The 21,271-nt window shown below is 52.1% G+C and overlaps 3 protein-coding genes across 3 annotated transcripts; 2 read left to right on the plus strand and 1 right to left on the minus strand.

Moving 5' to 3' along the window:
• Nucleotides 1–469: 469 nt before the first annotated feature.
• KRP23_9817 (putative vacuolar protein sorting-associated protein 13A) lies at nucleotides 470–17,329 on the plus strand (the record flags this gene model as incomplete). The annotated part of the gene is made up of 4 exons (XM_067895420.1): nucleotides 470–15,319; nucleotides 15,391–16,184; nucleotides 16,258–16,344; nucleotides 16,420–17,329. 4 exons carry the CDS (start codon nucleotides 470–472, stop codon nucleotides 17,327–17,329), a joined length of 16,641 nt encoding a protein of 5,546 aa, XP_067741639.1.
• An 87-nt stretch (nucleotides 17,330–17,416) lies between these two features.
• KRP23_9818 (Diacylglycerol lipase-beta) lies at nucleotides 17,417–19,906 on the minus strand (the record flags this gene model as incomplete). Its single annotated transcript, XM_067895421.1, has 6 exons — nucleotides 17,417–18,023; nucleotides 18,097–18,199; nucleotides 18,278–18,448; nucleotides 18,530–18,686; nucleotides 18,769–19,536; nucleotides 19,604–19,906. 6 exons carry the CDS (start codon nucleotides 19,904–19,906, stop codon nucleotides 17,417–17,419), a joined length of 2,109 nt encoding a protein of 702 aa, XP_067741640.1.
• Nucleotides 19,907–20,120: 214 nt separating this feature from the next.
• Nucleotides 20,121–20,983, plus strand: KRP23_9819 (Ras-related protein Rab-21; the record flags this gene model as incomplete). Its single annotated transcript, XM_067895422.1, has 2 exons — nucleotides 20,121–20,169; nucleotides 20,229–20,983. The coding sequence occupies 2 exons, from the start codon at nucleotides 20,121–20,123 to the stop codon at nucleotides 20,981–20,983; spliced, it is 804 nt and encodes a 267-aa protein (XP_067741641.1).
• Nucleotides 20,984–21,271: the final 288 nt, after the last annotated feature.

Here is a 21,271-nt window from a genome sequence, read left to right on the forward strand (position 1 = left end):
CAGATCGCCACGCTTTCTTGCTGCCTCTCACTCTGTCTGCTCGATCGCAGACAAGGTCTCATAATCGCGACTTCAACATGAGGCTTTACAGACTACATTCGTGAGCTTCGAGAGTGAAGAATGACTGGATCGAACGCGACATCGTCTGGTGGAAGTAGCCCAACTGTCGCATCGGGTAGTCAAGTTGGATTAACTCTACCAACGAGTTCACTTGACTTAGCTACCTTTGTGATTAGTAGTAGTAGTGCTATTTTCACTACTATTAGCTCTAATGGGCTCAGTACTACCGAACCCTGATCACAAGTATCACAAAATTCGTGATCCGAAAACAGTAAATCAGTTCGAATTCGAATGCCGCAAAAATCGAATCTCTTAATTTCGGGTGCGGGATCCTTCGGGTCGCATTAATTTCGGATACTAGTAGTACGCACTTGTACGAAGAACACCTCCGCGCGCGCGGACCGCGAGCATGTTCCTCCAGCGCTACGTGCACGTGGTGCTGGACGCCGTGCTGGGAAGTTATGTGAAGAACATCGACCCGGCGGCGCTGCAGATCAGCGTCTGGAACGGCAAGATCGAGGTGGAGGCCGTGGAGTTGCAGCCCGACGCCTTCCCGCTGCCCAAACAGATGCGCCTGGTCAAGGGGACGCTGCGCCAGCTGCGCATCGACCTGCCGTGGACGAATCTGGCCAACCAGCCCATCCGTGTGGACATCCAGGACGTGAGTTTACTATTACACGTGGGCGAGGACGATCGAGCGTCCTCCGACGAGCAACGACGCGCCGCAAGACAGAAGCTACAGACGCTGCAGCGCAAACGCGCGGCCGTGGACGCCGTGGAGAAAGCCACTGAGTTCAACGAGAAGAACAAGACGCAGGCGGCTGCGGGCCAGAGCTGGACGCAGAGTTTCCTGTTCAAGCTGCTGGTCAAGCTGCTAGACAACGTGCAGGTCCATGTGCAGCACCTGCATATGAGGATGGAGGACGCCGTCTCGGACCCGAGACATCCGTACGCTGTGGGTATTACGCTGGAAGCTATCATCATCAAGTCGGCGGACGAGGGCTGGAACTACACCATGGTGGGTAGAGGAGCAGGACAGGCCGACAGCGTGGCCTTCATGAGGAAGAAGATGGACATAAACAAGCTAGGCGTCTATTGGTCGCTGCCGCTCGTGCCCGTGCCGGCCGACGTGCTGAATGATGCGGAAGCTTTTGCCAACTTGATGAGGAGCAGCTTCTCGATGGGGAAGACGGACGAGAAGGAGCCGTCTGCGTCGCCTCCGACGTCCGAGAGCATTGAGTTTGTGAAGACGACGTTTCTGCCGCTGTTTCGCCAGAGTGACTATATTGTGCACCCGCTCACGGTCTCAATGAAGCTGACAGTGAATGATGGAAATGCAAAGTTGCCGATTACGCACCAGGAACTGAGTGAGCGAGTGCTGTCGAGACTGGGGACGCCGTGGATGGTGGAGACGATCGACGCGATTGGAGATGAAGCGTGGGGTGAGTTCTTGGGCATGATGCCCAAGTTGGCAGGAGAGCGCAAGTACACGCTGGGTTTCGTGTTTTCGGAAGCGTGGTCGGTCGCGAGAGAGCTCACCGAAGAGGAAGACGAGATTCCTTCGGTGGAGCAGTTCAAGGTGGCATTGTCGAGCTGCATGCAGTGGTCGCTGGAAGAGTTGGACCGCGTGCAGCACTGCATTGTCAAGTATCGTGAGGCTGTTGTCCATGTGATGGAAGAGAAGTCCACTTACATTGACGCCCAAGCTAGTATCGATCAGATCAGTACGTCCCTGCACCGTCAACAGTATTTGAGTGCGCTTTCTTTCATTTCATTTTTGACGGTGAAGCGACGTCAGGCTCGGTACCTTGTGCTGCGTCCAAAGAGGATCAACGTGAAAGACAATCCTAGAGCGTGGTGGAGATATGCGGTCAACGCGGTGCTACTGGATGTTCGTGAGCGATTGGCGCATGTGGATTGGGAAGCATTAGAAAAAAAGCGACAGCAACGAAATCGATACAAAGAGTTGTACCTTGTTCTCGGGCATGGGACTACATTTGCGGCATCACTCATCCCGGCAGACGTGCGGTTGCTGCCAAAAGAGATGGCGCGCAGCGAGTTGGACGAATTGGAATTTGCCATGGATGTGCAGGAGTTAATAAAGCTTCGCCGTGCTGTACGTAGAGATATCACCGACAAAGAGAAAGAGAAGGATGTTCTGAGCAGGCTTCAAAGTGATTTAAAGGGCGAAAATGTGCCTCCGTCTCAGGGTTCTGAGATTCCTCCTAGCTCCCGGCTTTGGTCGTATGCCTCATGGCTTACAGGCGCTGGTGGGGCGGCGCAAGGTGGATTTCCTGACACGGCAGCACGCAGAAGCGGTGAAGTGCGTGTTGAGGATGTGAAGTGGAGTGACCAAGACACCAAAGACCTTTACGAGGCAATTGACTTTCATCCAGAGGAAGATGACAAAGAAAGCCGAACGTCTGAAAGTGGCGAAGTCGAAGATGCCGCAGCACGTAAGAAGCGGTTGCTGCAAGAGCATCAACATATTTTGTATCGATTTCAACTTACTCTAGGTAAGTCCAGCTTCGGGCTCAACCTCGAAGATGTTCCTGCCGATCGCAGTGGACTCACTCTTCACGAAGGAGCTGGTAAGACCATTCGTTCCAAATCTACTTCATCGTCGTACCTGATTGCTTCGCTGGACGATGTGGAAATCCAGTTCTTGGTTCGATCGTCGTGCTTGGAGGTTGGCCTTCAGCTACGCGATGCATTCTTTTGCCAGAGCTCCAGCTCTTCGTTGACACTACACAGAAGGCGGTCAGTTAGTTCTTCCGAGACAGATTTTTTCCTCCAGCGGATGGATATGGACGAAGTATTGGAGTACCATCCATTTGGGGTGCAAAACCAAATGAGCAGCGTGCGCCTTCGCCATTGTGAGAAGGAACTTCCACTCATGCAACTTAGCATCGAGTCCGAGCGCCAGCCAAAACTTGATGTGGAATCGGATCCAAAACGAGAGAGTGGTGAATTATCCTCAACTGATGACGCATCTGCAGCCCATTTGCTCCGGGTGTCATTTGTGACTCAACCTATCAAGTGTAACGTCAACCTGATGTTCCTTCTGGATGTGGTCGCCGTATTTTCTCGCCCTGGAAACGTGGATCTATCGAGTCTTGAACACAGTGCATGGAAACGAGCGCAAAGTCTGCAACGCTACAGTGCCGCTCAGCTGCGGGACGCATTAGCTCGTAGAACAAAAGTTGACATGCGCTTGGATGTGATCTCGCCTTTGATCAACATTATCCAATCCCCACCAGTTGACACAGGGGTTTCAAAAGGCGATGAAGTGAGTCTGCTGGTCTTCCTTGGCCATTTAAAAGCACAGACGAAACATCCAAGTGACATTCTCGACGAAACAGACGTGTCAAGTAATCTTGGTGAGCATGAGAAGGAGACAACTGCGAGTCAGATACTTGTTCTCGGCTCACCGGAGGAAAGTCTTTATGATGTCCTTGAGATCAGTATATCGGGCATTGAAGTGCAAATTATCGACGGAGGAAGCAACGGTGCCTTTCGGGCACAAAATCATTCGGCCATGAAGTCTGCGTGGCATTACCTGCTTGAGAAAACGTCGCTGACGTTTAGTTTTTACATGAGTGTCACGCCGGATGACCCGAGTATTCCACTCCTGAAGTTATTCGGCGGTGTCGACAGCGTCAATCTGAACTTGTCGGCTACGAGTTTCCGCTCGATGATGCAGTTACTTCATTCCTTTGGAGACAACTTCTCAGTTCATGCACAGCGACGCATTGATAGAGATGCTGTCATGTCTGTCGACGTGGCAAGCCGTTCTCTAGCGCGTATTGGATCACTAGCAACAGGCACTCCAAGACGTAGTAAGCCAAAGCTTGTCCGGAAGACTTCGTCCTACGTTAAACCTGGAGGCGCTCCTCTTTCTAGCAGCGGTTCAAGTGGTAGACACGCAGCCACAGCCGAGAACAGTCCATATCTTGGTTTGGCAAGAAAGATTCAGCTTGAGCGGAAGAAGACATTCAGAGAAAAGGATATCGATGATCAGGACTTACTCAAGTTGTGGAAACGCGTGATTTGTCATCTTCAGTTTGGAGTGGGCGAGATTACCCTCACGCTTCAAGTGCGAGATATGGAAAACGGCTCCGGAAAAATCGTTCGTGTTCGTGCAGTTGATATTAACACACGATTGAAGGTAAGGTCTTACGACAGAAGACTGGAATTTGCGTTGGGCACATTCTTGGTGGAAGATATTCTTCTCACGAAGATGTCACCTTCGTCGAAAGTGGAGGAAAAGAAACGGTTCCTCGTGAAATCGGGAAATCATGGAGTCGTGACAAATGTGGAAGACAAACCACAGGAGGGCAATGCTAAATCCCCACCGTCATCGGAACAGCTGATTCACGTGGCAATTACGAGCATTGCTTCCGACGCAGTGATGATAAAAGACAAGAGCATGTGGAAATATGCTCGGCACTCGCCGCTCTCTCCATCTTCTGACAACTCTGTCTGGCAGGACCCACTGATTACCACGCTTTCGGTTGATGCAAGCTTGCGGGTGTTAACGATCGACGTTTATCAAGATACGCTAGCAGAAGTCTTCGTATTTTTCTTCAAGCATAACAATGAAGAAGCTTCAGAAGGAAACGTACAGGAGCACCCTGTTCCTCCTCCTCCGCCATCATTGCGAAGTGCCAGCGAGGGGAGTACCGCAAGCAGAAAGAGAACTGGAGATGTTGAAGAACAATCTGTCTTATCGGTGGACACCGACGAGAATGAAGGCACTTTTTCGAGGAAATTAGGCGTATGGATGGCATCTTCGTTCCTCGACAATCTCCCAGTCGCCAGCCCAGAAACAGAAAAGGAGCCTGAAGAAGAAGCGGGGAAGAATGGTAAAGATGATGTCGAGGAAGAGCTACCAGCCTCGATGCAGCTACGCCTTCACGTGGAAGGGTTGTCATTATTCCTGCACTTGGATGACAAGCAGCGACCAGAAGGCATGCCATCCGCATTTGCTAGTTTGACCGCACAACAGTTCTGTTGCTGCGTACAACGGTTCCCACGTTATATGAGTATGTTTGCCTACCTGACCTCATTGAAAATCTGCGACGTCTCGCTATTGGACCAGCATCTAAGTGAGATTGTATCTCACGGGAGCACATCAATCGAGCAAAATGACGACGGCACGTGGCTCCATCGTGGTGCTTCTGGGGAACGCGACGGAGGCATTGCAGTGGGGCATGTTCCAACGTTAAATGAAATCTTGAATATGCTTGACAAGGCCCCCGCAGTGTTTTCGTGTGTTGCGCAGTTTTACGGCGCAGACTCCATTCAGGAAGCTTGGCACCCGGGCTACAGTAGCCGATATTCTGTGCGCCTGAAATCGCCACGAATCCGCTTTCTCTACAGCTTCGTGGATGACATGCGCAACTATTTGATGAAGGGCGTGCTATTGGAAACGATATTGTCTATCTTATCTCGAGAGCAAGCCGACATGCTATGGGAAGGCGATTTTCAGCTTACAGATGCCCAAGGCGGATCACTGCAAACGCAAGTAAATGAAGATGAAGCAGAAGAACGAGCACCTCCTGGCGAATTCTTGGGCTCCGACGTCGTGTCGATGTTTCCACTCATTGATCTTCGTCTGGAAGACACGGTACTGGAGATGCCACCACACCGCATGTCATCCGAATCGTTGCTGTTACGGTTTGACAACTTCAGGGCATCAAATGAAGGCGTTGTCAACAGTTTCCTTGGCATGGAGAATCGCATTGTGGCAAAAGTACTTTTGAATTCATCACTAAAGCAGCTGCAACTGGATATGAAAGCGCTTCGAATTGTGTCAGTGATTCTTGTAGACCGCGATGATTTAGATAAACGGCTTGGTGGTGGAGGATTCGTCACACAAAGTCTGCTGGGTTTAACGAACTACTCGATAGCCGTGGATTTCCGATCGCATGCGGATCTGAAGTTGAGCGTAAGTTGTAACCCCGTCCGATTGGTATGCAATCAAGAGCAATACGCATTCGTACTGCGGGTGCCGTTTCAGAACTACCGTGAGCGCAGTCGCTACCATTTTTCATCAGCTGCTGATACGGCTGCAAAAGTCGTCTCTCGAGTTACCTCTCGCCGATTCTCATTCGCGCGCAGTCTTGATGGGGCCTCCACTTCAAGCAGATTTCTGGAAGATGAAGCTAGCAATGCAGCCAGTGTGTCGGAGGTACCAGAAGTTGTTGAGGAACGTCATATTATGTTGGATCTGCATGTTCCTGAGATAACGATGGAAATTCTACAGGGACAACACGGTTACCACCCCTCAAGTAGTGGTGATCTCGGCATGGCAGAGCAGGGTAAGACGAACGAAGGCTCGATATGCGTACTTGTTCTCTCCGTTTTATCCGGCCGTGCCGATTACAGCTTGGCCAATGGCAGATTGACTGCAGACATTGATTTAGAAGGTGTTCATATTCGAGATTCGCGTGTGAACTCGAAGATGTCGACCTCCTATCGGGATGTCGTAGTTTTTGAGCGGTGCAAGGAGGGTCTGCCGAAAGCTATTAAAATTCAGTTTGGGCGCGAAAGCTTTGACGTGGATATAGCGACGATGGGCTTCGACGCGGCCTTCACCTCCCATGGACATGGATTGCGGACGCCACGAACGCAGTTTAGGAGTGTCTCATCTAGGGCCATCGTTGGCTTGTTTGGATCCGAGCTTTCATTGCGACGAACAAATTCTGAAGTGTCTGCCTACTCACCGATGTCTTCAACGGTGACAAGTCATGGCGGTTCACGTTCCGACAAAGAAGAGGGCAAATCAGCTCCCGTCGTGGGAACTGAAGGGAGAATGGACTTGGTTATTGATATTGCTGGGTTCAAAGTAATCCCGTCAAATATTCACTACGATGTACTTCAGTTTTTGACGATTCCTTCGGGGTGGAGTACAGAGGATGAAGTTTCTGTAAGCAGTCAGGGAGAGGCAAAGGGTACCGAAGGAGGTGGGGTCGGTGAAGATGTAGCACAAGAAGAAACTGTGGAACCTCCTACCTATCGCCGAATTAGCCTGGAGCTGAATCTTGGACCGTCCGCGTTGTTGCTAGTGGAAGACCCTCACAAGCTGAAGTCTCGAGCGTTGATGCTGTCGTGGGAGTCCTCTATTATTCTCAACTATCTCCGTCAAACGAATGAAAATGAGTGTCCTGCCATCGAAGACAAGATCAAGCCATCTCCTGCGCACAGTCACAACCAGTTGCAGTTTTGTATAGCGCTGGAGAATATTCATGCTACGTCAAGGTTGTCCGAGGAGAGTGTCTGGGCGACTGAACAAGCTACCGCTGCATCTGCTGATTGCTTAAAACCCATTGATATGGAAACGGTCTTACAAATGGATTTGCGCTCTCACTTTCTCCGGTTCCGAACAACGTTTGACCGGGTTATGCAGCTACGCTTTGGATATCTGGACTTCTGCACGATGCTTGCAGCGTTGGAACACATTTTGCGGCGACCGACAATTGCAACGCCGCCGACAACCCAGGCTAGTCAGAAACGCCGCTCGATGTCGGGGTCTTCTATCTCTTCACTTTCAGGTGGTGGGACAGACAGTGAGGCTTCGTCTTGGACAGGTCGCCGGCGGCCACCTTCTTCTCCGCGTTCTGGTCTCGCATCAAAGAAAAATGAGAGCCAACGTACAGCTGCCCTCTACGGGAAGTCACTAATTTACTTGGTCTCAGCAAGTTTCCGTGGGCGTCTTGAGACGCGACCAGTAGTTGGGTTTTATAATTCAACATGGCGCAAGCGATACCTTGTATTGCCGTACACGACACAACAGCGACACCTTGTACAAAGTGTAGCCTTCAGGATTTTGCCAGCAACTGGAAGTCGTCGGCAAATTGGCGATGAAATTTACTATGGTGATCGAATCATATTGGAAGCTGTCGTTGATAACGCTAATGACGATGATGAGAGCACCACCAAGGAAAAATCGTCCACTAACGAAGAAGCAGTTAGTACACCAACCGCTGCTGAAAAATCAGCAACGCTGTCAACTATGATCCGGAAGTACGAACAGCTTGGCGCCTTTGGCTATCTAGGCCCGGAAGGGTCAGCGGGGGTCTTCGAGACGACGATCTGGAAGCACGGAAGCACGATGTTTAACTCAGACAAAAGCGTAATCTACGACCGCGAACTCATCGTGTTTGAGGAGCTCACGATATATCGCTCGTTCAGCAAAGGCAAGACATTTGGTGCGGCTAATGCTACCGGACAGCAAATGGATTTCAACTCGGCTCGATCAGGACCTCAAGCCGAGGGTGCACATACGGTTGACACAACAGGCGCTCGAGGAGGAGGGTATCTGATGTTCAACGGTGTTGGTGACGCACCAATTCCGTTCGCCTTATCGATAGCGTCAGCCAACTCTAGATCTAGATCAAGATCCCCGCAGCGCGAGGACAAGAACCACACTGATCTCAAGAATACAACCGATACCCCCGATACAACTGCAGCCGGGTATACGGCCCCACGAAAACGTCGGAAGAAAAAGCGAAAATCGCTCTTTGCATATGCTTCGTTCCTCGAGAATCTCAAGATACTGGAATTCACGCTCCCGGGGGTGAACGCGACCGTTGTTAATGATTTTCACAACATGCTGCTGCCGCTGCTTCACTTTCGTGTGGCAACACTCCATGCAGACATCCGAGGGAGGTTGGAAGACAAATTCACGGCAGTAACAAGTCTGCGGTTCGGAATTCAAGCTTACAACTCCCAACTAGCTGTTTGGGAGCCCGTACTGGAAGACTTTGAGGTGAACATGGCGTACCACGGGAAAGGCGGCGTGCTATGCGACTACTGCATGTCAGAGCGGCAATCTGTTTCCCCTACGGGTGCTGCGCTGCGGTGCGATGGGATGCCTTTGTGTCTCTTCCGCTCTTCGCGAACCGAGGTGTTCACCAACGCGGCTGCACATTCATGGGAATCGAAGAACTTCATCTACCGCGAGCTGTTGGAGCAGCCTGACGTACAGGACGGCGCAAAATTAGCGAACACCTTCATGATCGTGGTGAAGGACGACTTCAACATCAACGTTTCACGCAATGTGATCAATGTGCTGGTGCACTTCTTTGCTTTGGTGACGAAAGTGACCGCGGCTGATGAGGCCTTGTCGTCGCGCCTCGGTCCGTTCATTTATGTGGACAATCAATCAGGAATTCCATTTGTCGTTGCGACCCATCCATCGTCATCAACTGGTGCAGCATCCACAACGGGGGGAACTCTACCATCTTCTCGTAGACCTACTGGCTCAGTTGAAATGCCAACTGAGGTCCCAGGTGCTGACACCAATGACGACATTATGAAGGCAGGGAAGGCAATGTTTAACAGCAATGCCTGGAGTCGTCGTCGCCTGTCTACGATGCTAAATGATATCTCATCGTCAGACACTAAGTGGATTCGAGTTGAAAGCGGCGAGCGTATCGCAACTGAAATCGTTGCTCATGAGGCGCCTGCAGGATGCGTGACGTCTCCACTGCGTCGCTTGCTGTGGCTAAAGCCTCAGTCTCATTCACAGAGGAAAACTTCTTCCAAGGCGATTCCAGTGCCTATTGGCTATTCGAACCGCAGCTATCTTCACCTAGAGAGCAGCGGCAAACAACAGGATTCATGGCACGGGGAAAGCATTATTTGCGAGACCGTCGCGGAACAAGGTACTCTCGTTTTACGACTTCGAGGAAAAGTGCAGCTGACAAACTTCTTCAGTATTCCGATTCAAGTGATCTACAACGACCTCCGGGAGGAAACGATCGAGCCCGGTGGAAAGACGGCGCACTACATCCCCATTCAATATCTTGAGTCGGGTTCCATTGCATTCCGTCCATTGCTGTCAAACGGAAAAGTACAGCGCTCCGAGGCTCTTTCGATTGCAGCGCTATTGCGCTCAAATGATACGAAGCTGCGTGGTCGCTCAAACCGTCAGAATGTTGGCTCGCTGGAACTACGAAAAGCATTGACATTTTACTGGGATGTTCATCCAAGTACAGCTGGTGAAGGACGTGATGCAACGGATATTACGTTTGGCGTCTCGTTACCGCCGTTCCAAGTGATTCTGACGGCGCTGCGTAAATCGGAGCGCCACGAAACAACGATCACGTTGCGCCCGCCCATTGTTCTGGAGAACCTCGTGCCTTATGAGCTCTCGTACCGAACTGTCTGTATGAAAGCGGAGGCTGAGGTTGTGTGGGTAGCAAAAAATGCAGCTTCTTTTTCGGGTTCAAGTGGCAAGGTTGCATCGGGAAGTTCTGCCTGCGTGGCCGAATTGGATATCCTGGAACGAGATATGGATAACGGCGAGGTTGTGCAGACCCCGACGGTGGTTGGCCTGAGTCTTGCATTGCCGCAGATCCAACTGAGAAGATTCTCACGTTGGTCCAGAGATACGTTCATCTATGGCTGCCAATCCTTTTGTGAGCGAATTGAATTGAATATGCGTGACGACAGCGAGTTAGAAGCCCCCACTCCTGCGAACAAGCTGACGATCTGCGTTGAGATTACACAGCTAGAAAAGCTACGATCGCGTGCGCTTAATACGCTCTGTCCGGTGGTGTGCCGAGTATTCACGGAGTACTGGTTGATTGACCGAACCTCTCTGTCACTCGCATTCTATACAGCAGACGACTACCTTATTCCGTCCAACCACCCAAGCCGTCTTTACGACGATAAAACCGCTGCTGAAGAAGAGTCCTCCGCCGTATCGCTGTCTGTGTTTTCGTGCGAGAGCAAACAAGTTGTGTCGAAAATGAAGATCGGTATCAAGGGAGGCAAAGGTGAACGTGAGGTGCAATCCGAACCTTTTGATATCAGTGCTGTGGGCGTCCGTGGCCAAATTCTTGTGCCTACAAATCGGTCTCGCGATGCTAGATCGTTGCTTTCTACGATAGCTGAATTCGGAGCTCCATCAGATGGACTGAAGTCGACATTCAACCAGTACGAGTTCGGCGTGATGATCGAGCAAGGTCCTGAGAAATTTTCGCGGTCGCGTGTTGTGACCTTGGTCCCGCGTTACTATTTCATTAACACGTCGGACAGATTTGAAATCCGCATTCGACAAGAGCGCTCAACGGACGCAAATGCAGTGATCGTGATTCGCCCGAAGGAAACCAAGATTTTCCATTGGAGTGATTCACGTCTGCCATCGCGGGTTCAGATTTGCTTTGTCCTGCCGGACAAGCGCCACGAAGCACACGACACAGTCTCATATGCCAACTCTTCGCAATGGAGTGCACCATTTGAACTATCTTCAGTTGGTAACTTTGTGCTACGCGTGAAGTCGAAGGTCCGACCGGCCCCACCGTGTCTCCCTGAATGTTTTGAAGGAAACGTTTCCCAACGCAACCAACTTGACGAAGACGAAGAATCGGGCATGTTTTTCGATGAAGAGGACGAATACAGTGACGCAGAACGGATGCTCGCGGAAGGAATCCAGCTGAATGTGGCTGTTGAGCTTCATGACCCGTCCTTCTTGGTATACCTGGAGGAAGGCAATCAATCCATTCACTTTTCTCCTCCATCTTCGTATGAATATGAAGGGGACGATCGAGAACATACATTGACAGTGAAACACAAGGAGAACGAGGGCTTTGTTCCATTCAAGATCAAAAATGAATGCAGTAATTTGGCACTGATCGTTTGGCAGAAAACGCTGGTGAAAGACGACAAGGGAAATGTTACGATTGGCTTTGAAGGAGGAGAACCGGTTCTTCCGTTCCATACCATCGACTACGTGCCGTTCCGCTTCTCCGCATTCCCGACAGTGTTTGTACAGGTACAGAAGGTGGCTGGTTTAGGCATTGGAGCGCTGCGAAAAGAGCACCCTCTGCATGGCCATCGACCGAACAAGCTGAATTCGAAGTCTATAATAGATAGAGAAGACAGCGATACTCCGGTTACGGCCCTTTCTCGAGCGGCAACCGTGGGCCAAGCGCAAGTGGTTGCAAGTTTTGAGGTGCAGCTGAAGAAACTCCAACGCCTGCCGACAATTGATGTATCTGAGGGTGTGGCGAAGAAGCGATTGTGGGCTGAAGTGCTGCTTGATGAAACGACGAAAACGTTGCTGGTAACGGATATGCTGCCTGGCTTCTCTGGTGAGCACAAACGGCGGCGACGAGCAACTCTTCTTCGTAGTTGGAAACGCTACAACACATCGATTGTGTTCATTTCACACGTGCTGGCGGCACACACTGCTCAATTGACGGATGGATCCGACGAAGACAACATACGAGAGGCACCCGCAAAGAAGAAACGCGTGCGCTTTGCTGCAGACGTAACCGAAGCAAAGGGAAAACAGGGCACTAATGAAGTTGATACTATAGGTACAATCCGACAGGGTGGCGGCGTCGGTACGAAGCCGCCGATGATGGAAGAGGAAAAAGAGGCGGAAGCGCTGGCACTTAGTGTTCGATTTGTGGACGCAACATACCTGGAAGACGTATTCCTCCAAGCTGGACGCAGTGATTTGACATCGTGTCAACCGTTCATCACGTTTTCGTTGAAGACAGAAGGTGAGGAAGCGCGGACGAAGTTAGCACCTCAGTCTACCACAATGTTTCCCCGATGGCTTCCTGCATCAAATTCTCGGGCAGTGCTTAGTGCTTTGATGTTGAACGACAAAAGCGAAAGCAAGGACGAAAGCAGCAGCAGCGGATTAGGAGCCAATGCTGAGATTATTGTGGAGATACGAGAGGCAGACAAGATTCTTTTCGGGTCCTCCATCATCGCAAACGCTCACATTCCGTTGCAGGAGTATTGCGCAGCAGCTATGATTTCAGCTAGGGGCGAGACCAATTATGAACCCCAGGTAGTGGAGTTCTTGGCACCCGTGCGCGTGGCCCGAAAGGATGGAGGTTTGTCTCGCCCAACAGAGAATGAAACGCGCATTCGCTTCCAAATGTGTTGTCAGCGAACGCTTATGACTCGGTCTGCTGCTGCGTCCGCTAGCGGAGAGGGCATAGAGTCTCTCGAGACTGTCAAGGAACTCGTGGATTTGCTGTCCGCATACCAACTGAAGAAGGAATTGAATGTGCTCGTGAGTTCGAAGTCGCAATTGAAACTGCTGCTTGAGCGCGAAGCTGTAGATACTTCAACCAGCGGTACCAATATTCCCGCAGCGTTGCGTTCAGTACCCGATGTTTTGTCAGCAGATGAGAAAAAAGATTCCGGTCTTTCATATTTCATCGCTCGCTCTGCTGATACCAGCGAAGAAAGTCTAGGAACTCGCAGTAGAAGTACCAATTCGGTTCGAGGGTCCGCTGTTTCGGTGACGACGGATGAGTCTACAAGCGATGGCACATACGAAGAGATGGGTGACGAAAAACGGTTAACTGCAGTTCTTATTGGGGTGTCGAACCTCCAAATTCCTACTGATGTCATACGGAGTAATTTCAAGCACACGCATGGAACAACAGAGCACTTGGAGCCGAAGGTGTATTGCACCATCACATACCAAGAGTCAACGCGCTCGGCTCTGTCAGCAGTTGCAAAGTCTTCAGCCGCCTCGTCAGGACAAACAGACCAACACAAGAATGACGATGCTGGATCATCGGGGCCTGGAAGGTCATCGATTGCAGGGCCACCAAGTAACAATGCTCATCTGCAGCAAGTACGCACTCATGAATTCCCACGAGGCCAAATGTTGGGACTCGATCTAGTATATCGGAATGGTCGTGTACTTGTTCAGGGTGTGGTGTGTGATGGTTCGTGTGGAACTCTTGTTTACGAGGGGAAAATTCGGATTGGTGATACGGTGGTTGCAGCCAACAACAAGTCAATCGTGAACCTCCATCGTGACGCATCTTTTGCCGTGATCGAAAAGGCCATGCACTGGGGAGAGGGTGTAGGTCAAGAGCAAGCGCCAGGGGCAACATTCACGTTGTCGTTTTTGTATCAACCTACGACACCGGAACGCATGACATTTAGTGATACATCGAGACCTCCGTGTGCACAAACATCGGACGAAGACACAGCTGTCCGGAAGTACGACGCTGAGTGGAATCGGCGTGTGGAATTTGTTGAAACGGCCGACACAAAGCCTGTTGCAGGCTCTGGTGACGATCAAGTGCTGGTGCGTGTGTACTTGCGTAACGAAACATCAGACCATGGATTGTCAGCCTCCCAAGAGTCAAGTATTGTACCGTTCCTGTATTTCTTCGGTGACGACGCGATGATGGATCATCTTGATCACAGCAAACAAGACTCTCGCTTTGACGTGCTTTTAGCTGAGTGTTGGGTTCCACTGCCGCCGTCCACATTATCTAGCAGCTCCAATCCTATATCGATGGATGGAAATCCGATGGCCGAGCCGTCTGCACTCGCTTTTAACGAACGCATCTGTGCGTTGTATTCGCCACAGCAGCGCTCGCATCAACACTCGGCATTGGAGATGATAGGACAGCTGCGTTTGGCGCTGAAGTGGGATTTCATCAATCCGTTGCGAGCGGCTCATCAGCACGGTGATCTAAGCCTTCATTTCCAGCTGGAAGTCGCGCGTATCTGTATCTCAGTCGTGGACGATGGTGCGTGGAGCTCCACAGCATCTGCGGCGGGGCCGCAACAACCACAAGAGGTACTCTGTATTTCTCTCTCGGATCAAAACGCGTCATCGGGAATTCAGTTAAGCTACGGCCAGATTTCTGACGGAAAGCACGTGATCAACGCGCGTGTCGGCCACTTCCAGATCGACAACCAACTTCTAGACACGAACTACCCGGTGCTGCTTCGGCCAATGCGTCTATTAGATGCGCAAATGCAAGAAGAAGGCTACGGGATGGCGGGTGATAAAGGAGGGAAAAGCAATGCTGCGGGTGTACAGCCCGAGAGCCCAATGCTATTACCAACACTGCAGCTGATGGCAGTCTTTTGCCGCCAGTCAAATGTGATTCAGTTCGACTACATTTTCGGTCAGCTTCAAGAGCTAGAAATCAAGCTGGAGGACGCAACGCTTGTGGCATTGGCTCATGTATTCTCCGGTGTGGAATGGTCTCATACAGCATCAGGATCCCGTACAAGCAAGCAAAAGAAGTCTCCCGGTGACGAGTTTGGCTCTAACTTGGCATTAAAGCTTCTGGAGATCGAGTGGTCTACGCCTACATTGCTGTCAACGGCAGCAGGAGGGCGTTTGGGTAGTACCAGAAACGGTGGTGGAGCGAACATGAAGGTGCTTTTGCGATGGCTCCTGCTTTGTCCTGTGAAGGTCAACGTGACATTTACGAGCACTGCCGATCGGTCGCTGTTGCTCTCACTGGTAAGTGCATTGGTTACTCGTAGTTAGTTTACTTATCATACCTCTAACGCTGTGAGTTTTTGCGGCTGTAGCTTTCGCCGGATATGTCGTCTGTTCTGAGTACACTCATCAGTGCCGCAGCAGCTTTGGTATCAAATCTGGACAAGGCACCCATCCGGGTACCGGAGTTTTACGTCGAAAATTTGCTGGAAACAACGCACACACTGGCATTCTATGCCATGCAGCACTATCTGCATCATGGTTTGCGCAGTTGGTACAGCATTATGGGTTCTGTGGACTTCTTGGGTAACCCCATCGGCCTTGTAAGCACGTTGGGAACCGGTGTTAAGGACTTCTTCTATACTCCAGCGCAGATGCTGCTGGAAGACGAGAACGGTCTACGGATCGATAACTTGCGCACGGGTATGACCAAGGGCTCTAAAAGTTTGCTGCGCAATACGGCCGTAGGCATCTTCCACACTACAGGCAAAATCACAGAAACACTTGGCAAGGGGATCGCTCTGTTGGCAATGGACGAGCAGTACAACGTGCAGCGACAACGTGCGTCTACGCGACAGATTAAGAAAATCAACGACCTGGGAGACGCGATCGCAGAAGGCAGCAAAGGACTTGTAGGGGGTGTCTGGGATGGTATTAAGGGTGTTGTTGCTGCACCAGTACGTGGTGCAGAACAAGATGGTGCTGGTGGCTTCGTGGTGGGTATCGGAAAGGGCGTTGCAGGTTTGATCGTGAAGCCCACTGCTGGATTCTTGGACTTGCTCACCAGTTTATCGCGAGGAGCCAAAACAAGTGCAGAGTCTCTGGATGGTACCGACCGGAATGCTTTTGACACAGTCACGCGCTTCCGCCTACCGCGACGTATCTGGTACGTTAGTGAAAGAATGTTTTGTCTAAAGTTTGCCTTCTGACGATGATATTCGTTTCACAAAACTATGCAGCTCGGATGGTGTTCTGGTATCCTACTCGGAGCGAGAATCTCGAGGCTATGCGGTGCTTTTGCTCACATCACTGGACGCCACCGATGAGTACGTGTAAATTTAGCAGTGGCGTATTACTTGTTGACTATCTAGTTAACCTGCTCGTTGTTCCTGTTGGCATAGTTATGTGTATCACGTGGACTATGGTATCGAGCCTCACCGCGGGTTATTGCTGCTCACAGACAAGCGCCTGATCTGTTTGAGTGGCAAGACAGGGCAGAAGTTATGGGAAGTTGCGCTTGACTCGACGCTTGAGGTCGTAGTTGGAAGCACTACGCTGAAGATCGGCCAGTCGACATCTCCCTCTCGGTCTTACAATATCGAGTGCGACGACGAGGTGGCAGCTACTAACTTCCGTGTAGCTGTGGACTCAGCACGCGTCGATGTTTCAGCCACGCGCTACCTGCTCTTGAATTTGGAGAAGAGCCAAGAGGAATCGCGGAACGCTGGCGGTGGGCGTTTCGGTAGTGGGGCCACTGGCTTGATGAACAATGACGAAGACCGCACGGACCTCCATGTCCTCATGGAAAATGTTCAGGATACGACGGTCTCCGGGGTCTCAAACGACGACCTGCGCTCGCAGCCTCTCCGCTCTGTGCGCGTTGAGGTTTGTCATCTGCAGAATAAGGATGCCCACGCCAATGTCCCGGACCGTGCGATCGACAAGTTGTTATCGTTCAGCGTGTTTCAGATTCAAGTGTACGGGGGGCCTTACCAGTGGACAGTCTTTCGACGGTTTAGCGAGTTCCGAGAGCTATGCGCAAAGCTGGAGGCTGCAGGCTACGCTATAGATGGCCTTCCGTCACTACCGCCGCGAACATTTCTTCCGAGTACGCGAGCACCAGTGGCGAAGCACCGGCAGGAAGCGCTAAACATGTTCCTGCAAGCAGCGATCATGCATTCTGTTATCAGCCGTAGCGCAGCTATGCTCGACTTCCTCACGCGTGAAGCTCACGAAGTGCGTGTGAGTCTGCCACCACTGTCGCCTACTGGAGAAAGAGAAGCGTCTCAACGAGCAGGGGACTCACCGTGAAGCAGTTTTGCTAGCAGGTACATGTGGATATTGTTTGGATGAGTTTAGCATACATGTGAGCAGGGTGAACACAAGTTTTAGTTTTTCCTATGTGGGTATGGGCTCCAGTGCCTTCGCCTGTGACTGCAGAACTCGCTCGTAGTCGGTGCAGAGATGGTCGAGCAGCATGCGGTTCGAGAGCACAACACGACCAAACTCATCCGTAGCAACCTCCACGAACTCGACCACGTCTGGTACTTTGTGGTCATTATTGATGTTGTCAGCGGCGTTCAACTCTTTTGGTGAGGGCCCAGGGGCAATCACACGGTTCAGGTAGAGAATTCGCCCGGGGGGGAACAACGGGTCGTGGCACAGCATGTTGTCCTTTTCCCATTGACGTTGCTCCTTCTTGACCGTCTCCCACTGCTGCTCAGCCTCGTCGTTCGACTCTCCTTCGATCCGTTCCGACGCATTTGCATCAGCGAACACATCATCATTGCGGTTCTTCTGGTGTTGGACGGTTTCGTCTGCAGACGGCTGGTTCTCCTGGGAGTTGTCAGTATTGAGGCCGACAACAAACGGGAGGTTCCGAGAAATCGTATCCGCAACGTCGTCCAGTTCTTCCTGCACAATGGAGCTCAGAGCTTCTGTTTCTTCCTTTATTGTGTCTACGTAGCCCTTCACGTTCGAAGTCACTGCTGTCGAGACCTTCGAACTGCAAGAAAGGTAAAGCACAGATTAGTTCATCGGAAGCGCCAAAACCAGAGAAACAGGTCGAGAACACGCACACTTGTTCGCTGATCCGAGCCTTAAGCGACGCGCGCGTCTTGTCGATGATACCGTCGATTCGAGAACGAAAGAGTTGCAACTGGGTCGACTCAGGTATCGTATCTGTATACGCCAGTAACGTGAGCATCCAACCACTCAAAGCTTGCCGTTGCTCTGAATAATCATAGTAGACACACTTACCGGAATCGCAGTCGCTCTTGAGCAACCTCCTTGTAGTAGCGGACTTCTTTTGCAGTACCTCTCTCAGCTCTACTAACACGCGCTCCACCTCTTCGGGCTTGTTGACAGTCGTCGACAAACGCTCTAGCGCTAGAACAATTTCATCCATGCGCTTCCACCAAAAAGAGTCACCTGCCACACCATCGACATACCCACATAATCGTTAGGACTCACCACCGCTGCCAAACACGGACAGTCGAATAACCCGAATACCTTTCTTGACGTCCTCTAGATTCAGTAGGTTTTTGATGAACGTGACGTGCTCTAACGACAGCTTGTCAGTTTTGAAGATGGAGAAAGCAGCGTCCAGCTTATCTGCCAGTAGCGTGTCAACATCACTCGCAAACTCCTTGATGTTCGTAGAGGCAAGCTGCAAGAGATTAAACACCAAACGGCCACTATAAGTCGCCCTCACCTAGTAGAAATAAACAGATGACTCTCACTTATCGTACCCGCTTGACCTCGTCCAGCTTGGCAGTAGCTTCATTTGTTCGCTGTCTCAGCTGCAAGCCATCAATCTTTCGCAGCGCTGTCTGGAGCTCCTCTAACTTCGAGCGTTGCTGTTTCTCCACCGCCCGTTTCTGCTTGCGAATCTCGTCCGACACCATGTGCCGCAACGCCGTACGCCAATCAAAGCGGCTAATCTCATCCTGCAACTTGATCAGCGAATGCTGATGCAGTCGCGGTACACAATCGTACCCATTGACCACCGATGTCACCAAGTCATAACTCCCAGTGGCCAAGTCCCTCGTCACGCACGCCGGCGTTCCGAACGCATAGCAATGAATGTTCGGGAACTCGTCCTGCAACTGCATAGCACTCAGCGCTGCAACCGCCGCCCCCAAACTGTGTCCCGTGGCCACCAACCTATAGTCCGGATACTCCAGGGCTAGCTCCTGCAGATCGTCCCGTAGATGCCGCACCAGCCACGTCGCCGCATGCACCATACCGCGATGGCCCTGTCCGTCCTGGAACGGCTCGTTCTGCAAGCACAAATCCGTGCAAAAGTCCAGCAGCGACGCGGTGCCCCTCACCACGAGCACAAGCTCTCGCTGCTCATGATCCGCCAGAATAACGCACTTAGGCGACACGACGCCTCCCGGATGCGCGCGAAGCACGCAGTCCCGCGGCACGCCTGCCTCTTCACAGAACTTTGCGAGCGACGACGCGTACACGGCGTCGCATACCCTCACGTAGCGCAACAACCTCCCCAGTAATTCCTGAATAACACACAATCCTCGTCAGGAGCGCAAACCTGGGTATTTTCGACCGGAGTTGCACAAATACCTGGTCCACTACGAGCGGCTTCTTGTGTGCCTCATTGTGCAGCCTTTCCTCCCGCTGCTGCGTCTTGTACTGCGCCAGAACGGACAGCCCCACGAGCCAGTCGGCGGCGCTCCAGCTGCGCAGCGCCGGGCTCTGGCGCAGCAGCCCCAGACTCTCGGACAGCACCTTGAGCGCCGGCAGCATCTCCACTGACAGCTCCTTGGCCGTATCGCGCAGGCGTCGGCCCAGCAGCTCATCCAGGGGCGCGGCGGAAACCCAGCGCCTCCCGCGCGCGAGCCGAAGCGCTTGCTGCCGACCCAGCATTCTGAAGAATGAAGCGATTGAAGTGTGATTACACCACTTGGTTTGGGATTGGCGGAAAATACAGACCTGGTTTTCAGCCAATGTGAACGTGGCTGGATCAAAGAAGGAAAAGAAAGCGAGACACCTGTCTTCGCCTTCGGAGGCGAGCACCAAGAAGGCGTCGAGTTTTGCGCACTGCAGACGGAGGTAGAACCCCCCTCTCTCTTGTGTTGCAATGGGCGATCGCTCTACCAAGAAGTTCAAAGTCGTCCTATTGGGCGAAGGTAAGGCGTTCCCTTTGTCCCCTCCCCCCTCTCGCTCCTAACCATTCTGCGCTCTGCAGGCCGCGTGGGCAAGACGTCCATCCTTTTGCGCTACATCAAGGGCGAGTACGACGAGCGCCAGGTCTCGACCCTCCAAGCCTCGTACCTGGACAAGCGCCTGCTCGTGGACAACCGGCGCGTCGCCCTGTCGCTGTGGGACACTGCCGGTCAGGAGCGCTTCCACGCGTTGGGGCCCATCTACTACCGCGACGCGGACGGCGCGCTGCTAGTTTACGACATCACAGACGCCGAGTCATTCCGCAAAGTGCGCACGTGGGTGCGCGAGCTGCGCCGCATCGTGGGCGACGACATTTCGATTTGCATCGCTGGCAACAAGAGCGATCTGCACCGCAACCGCAAGGTGCCGGAGGACGAGGCGCGGCGCTACGCCGAGTCGGTGGGCGCCGCGCACTTTGACACGTCGGCCAAGCTCAACCGCGGGCTGGAGGACGTGTTCGTGGAGCTCACGCGCCGCATGTTGGGCCGCTCGTCGACCAAGAAGAAGAAGGCGGGTAGCGCGCTCATTGCAGACGACGATGATGACGAGCCGCCGGTGGTCAAAGCGCCAGCAAAGAAGCAGCAGCAGCAGGTGCAGGCGCAGCAGGTGGCACAGGAGCAGCCGCCCAGAAGTCGCGGCGGAGGACGCGGCCAACCCATTGAGATTGTGGAGGACGACGACGCGTTCAACCCGGCGGCGTCGAGAAGTAGCGGCCTGAGGGTGAGAGGTGCGACCACCCACGTGGACACGGGCAAAGCCAAGAGCGGCTGCTGTTGAGAAATTGGATACTTTTTGCAGAGGAGTATGGAGGGGAAGAATGGATGCATAGCTGCCTTTTTTGTTTTGCTGTACTGCCAGGAGTTATACGCGTTGCCATCGTGTTTTGTTGCAAGCGGTGTCTGATCTTGGGGCTCGGTAGGAATGGATGGAGCAGTGTCTTGGGACTGGTTGGCAGCAAGTGGTGCAGTCCAGGTGCAAATGCTGAGGATAGACAGGAGATATGAACCGGTGTTGATAGAGAACGCTTATCCCATTGCTGGTTTCAATAAAATGTATTGCCACTAC

This window comes from Phytophthora ramorum, assembly GCF_020800215.1.
Source record: "Phytophthora ramorum isolate Pr-102 chromosome Unknown Phyram_PR-102_s0009, whole genome shotgun sequence".
NCBI lineage: Eukaryota > Oomycota > Peronosporomycetes > Peronosporales > Peronosporaceae > Phytophthora > Phytophthora ramorum.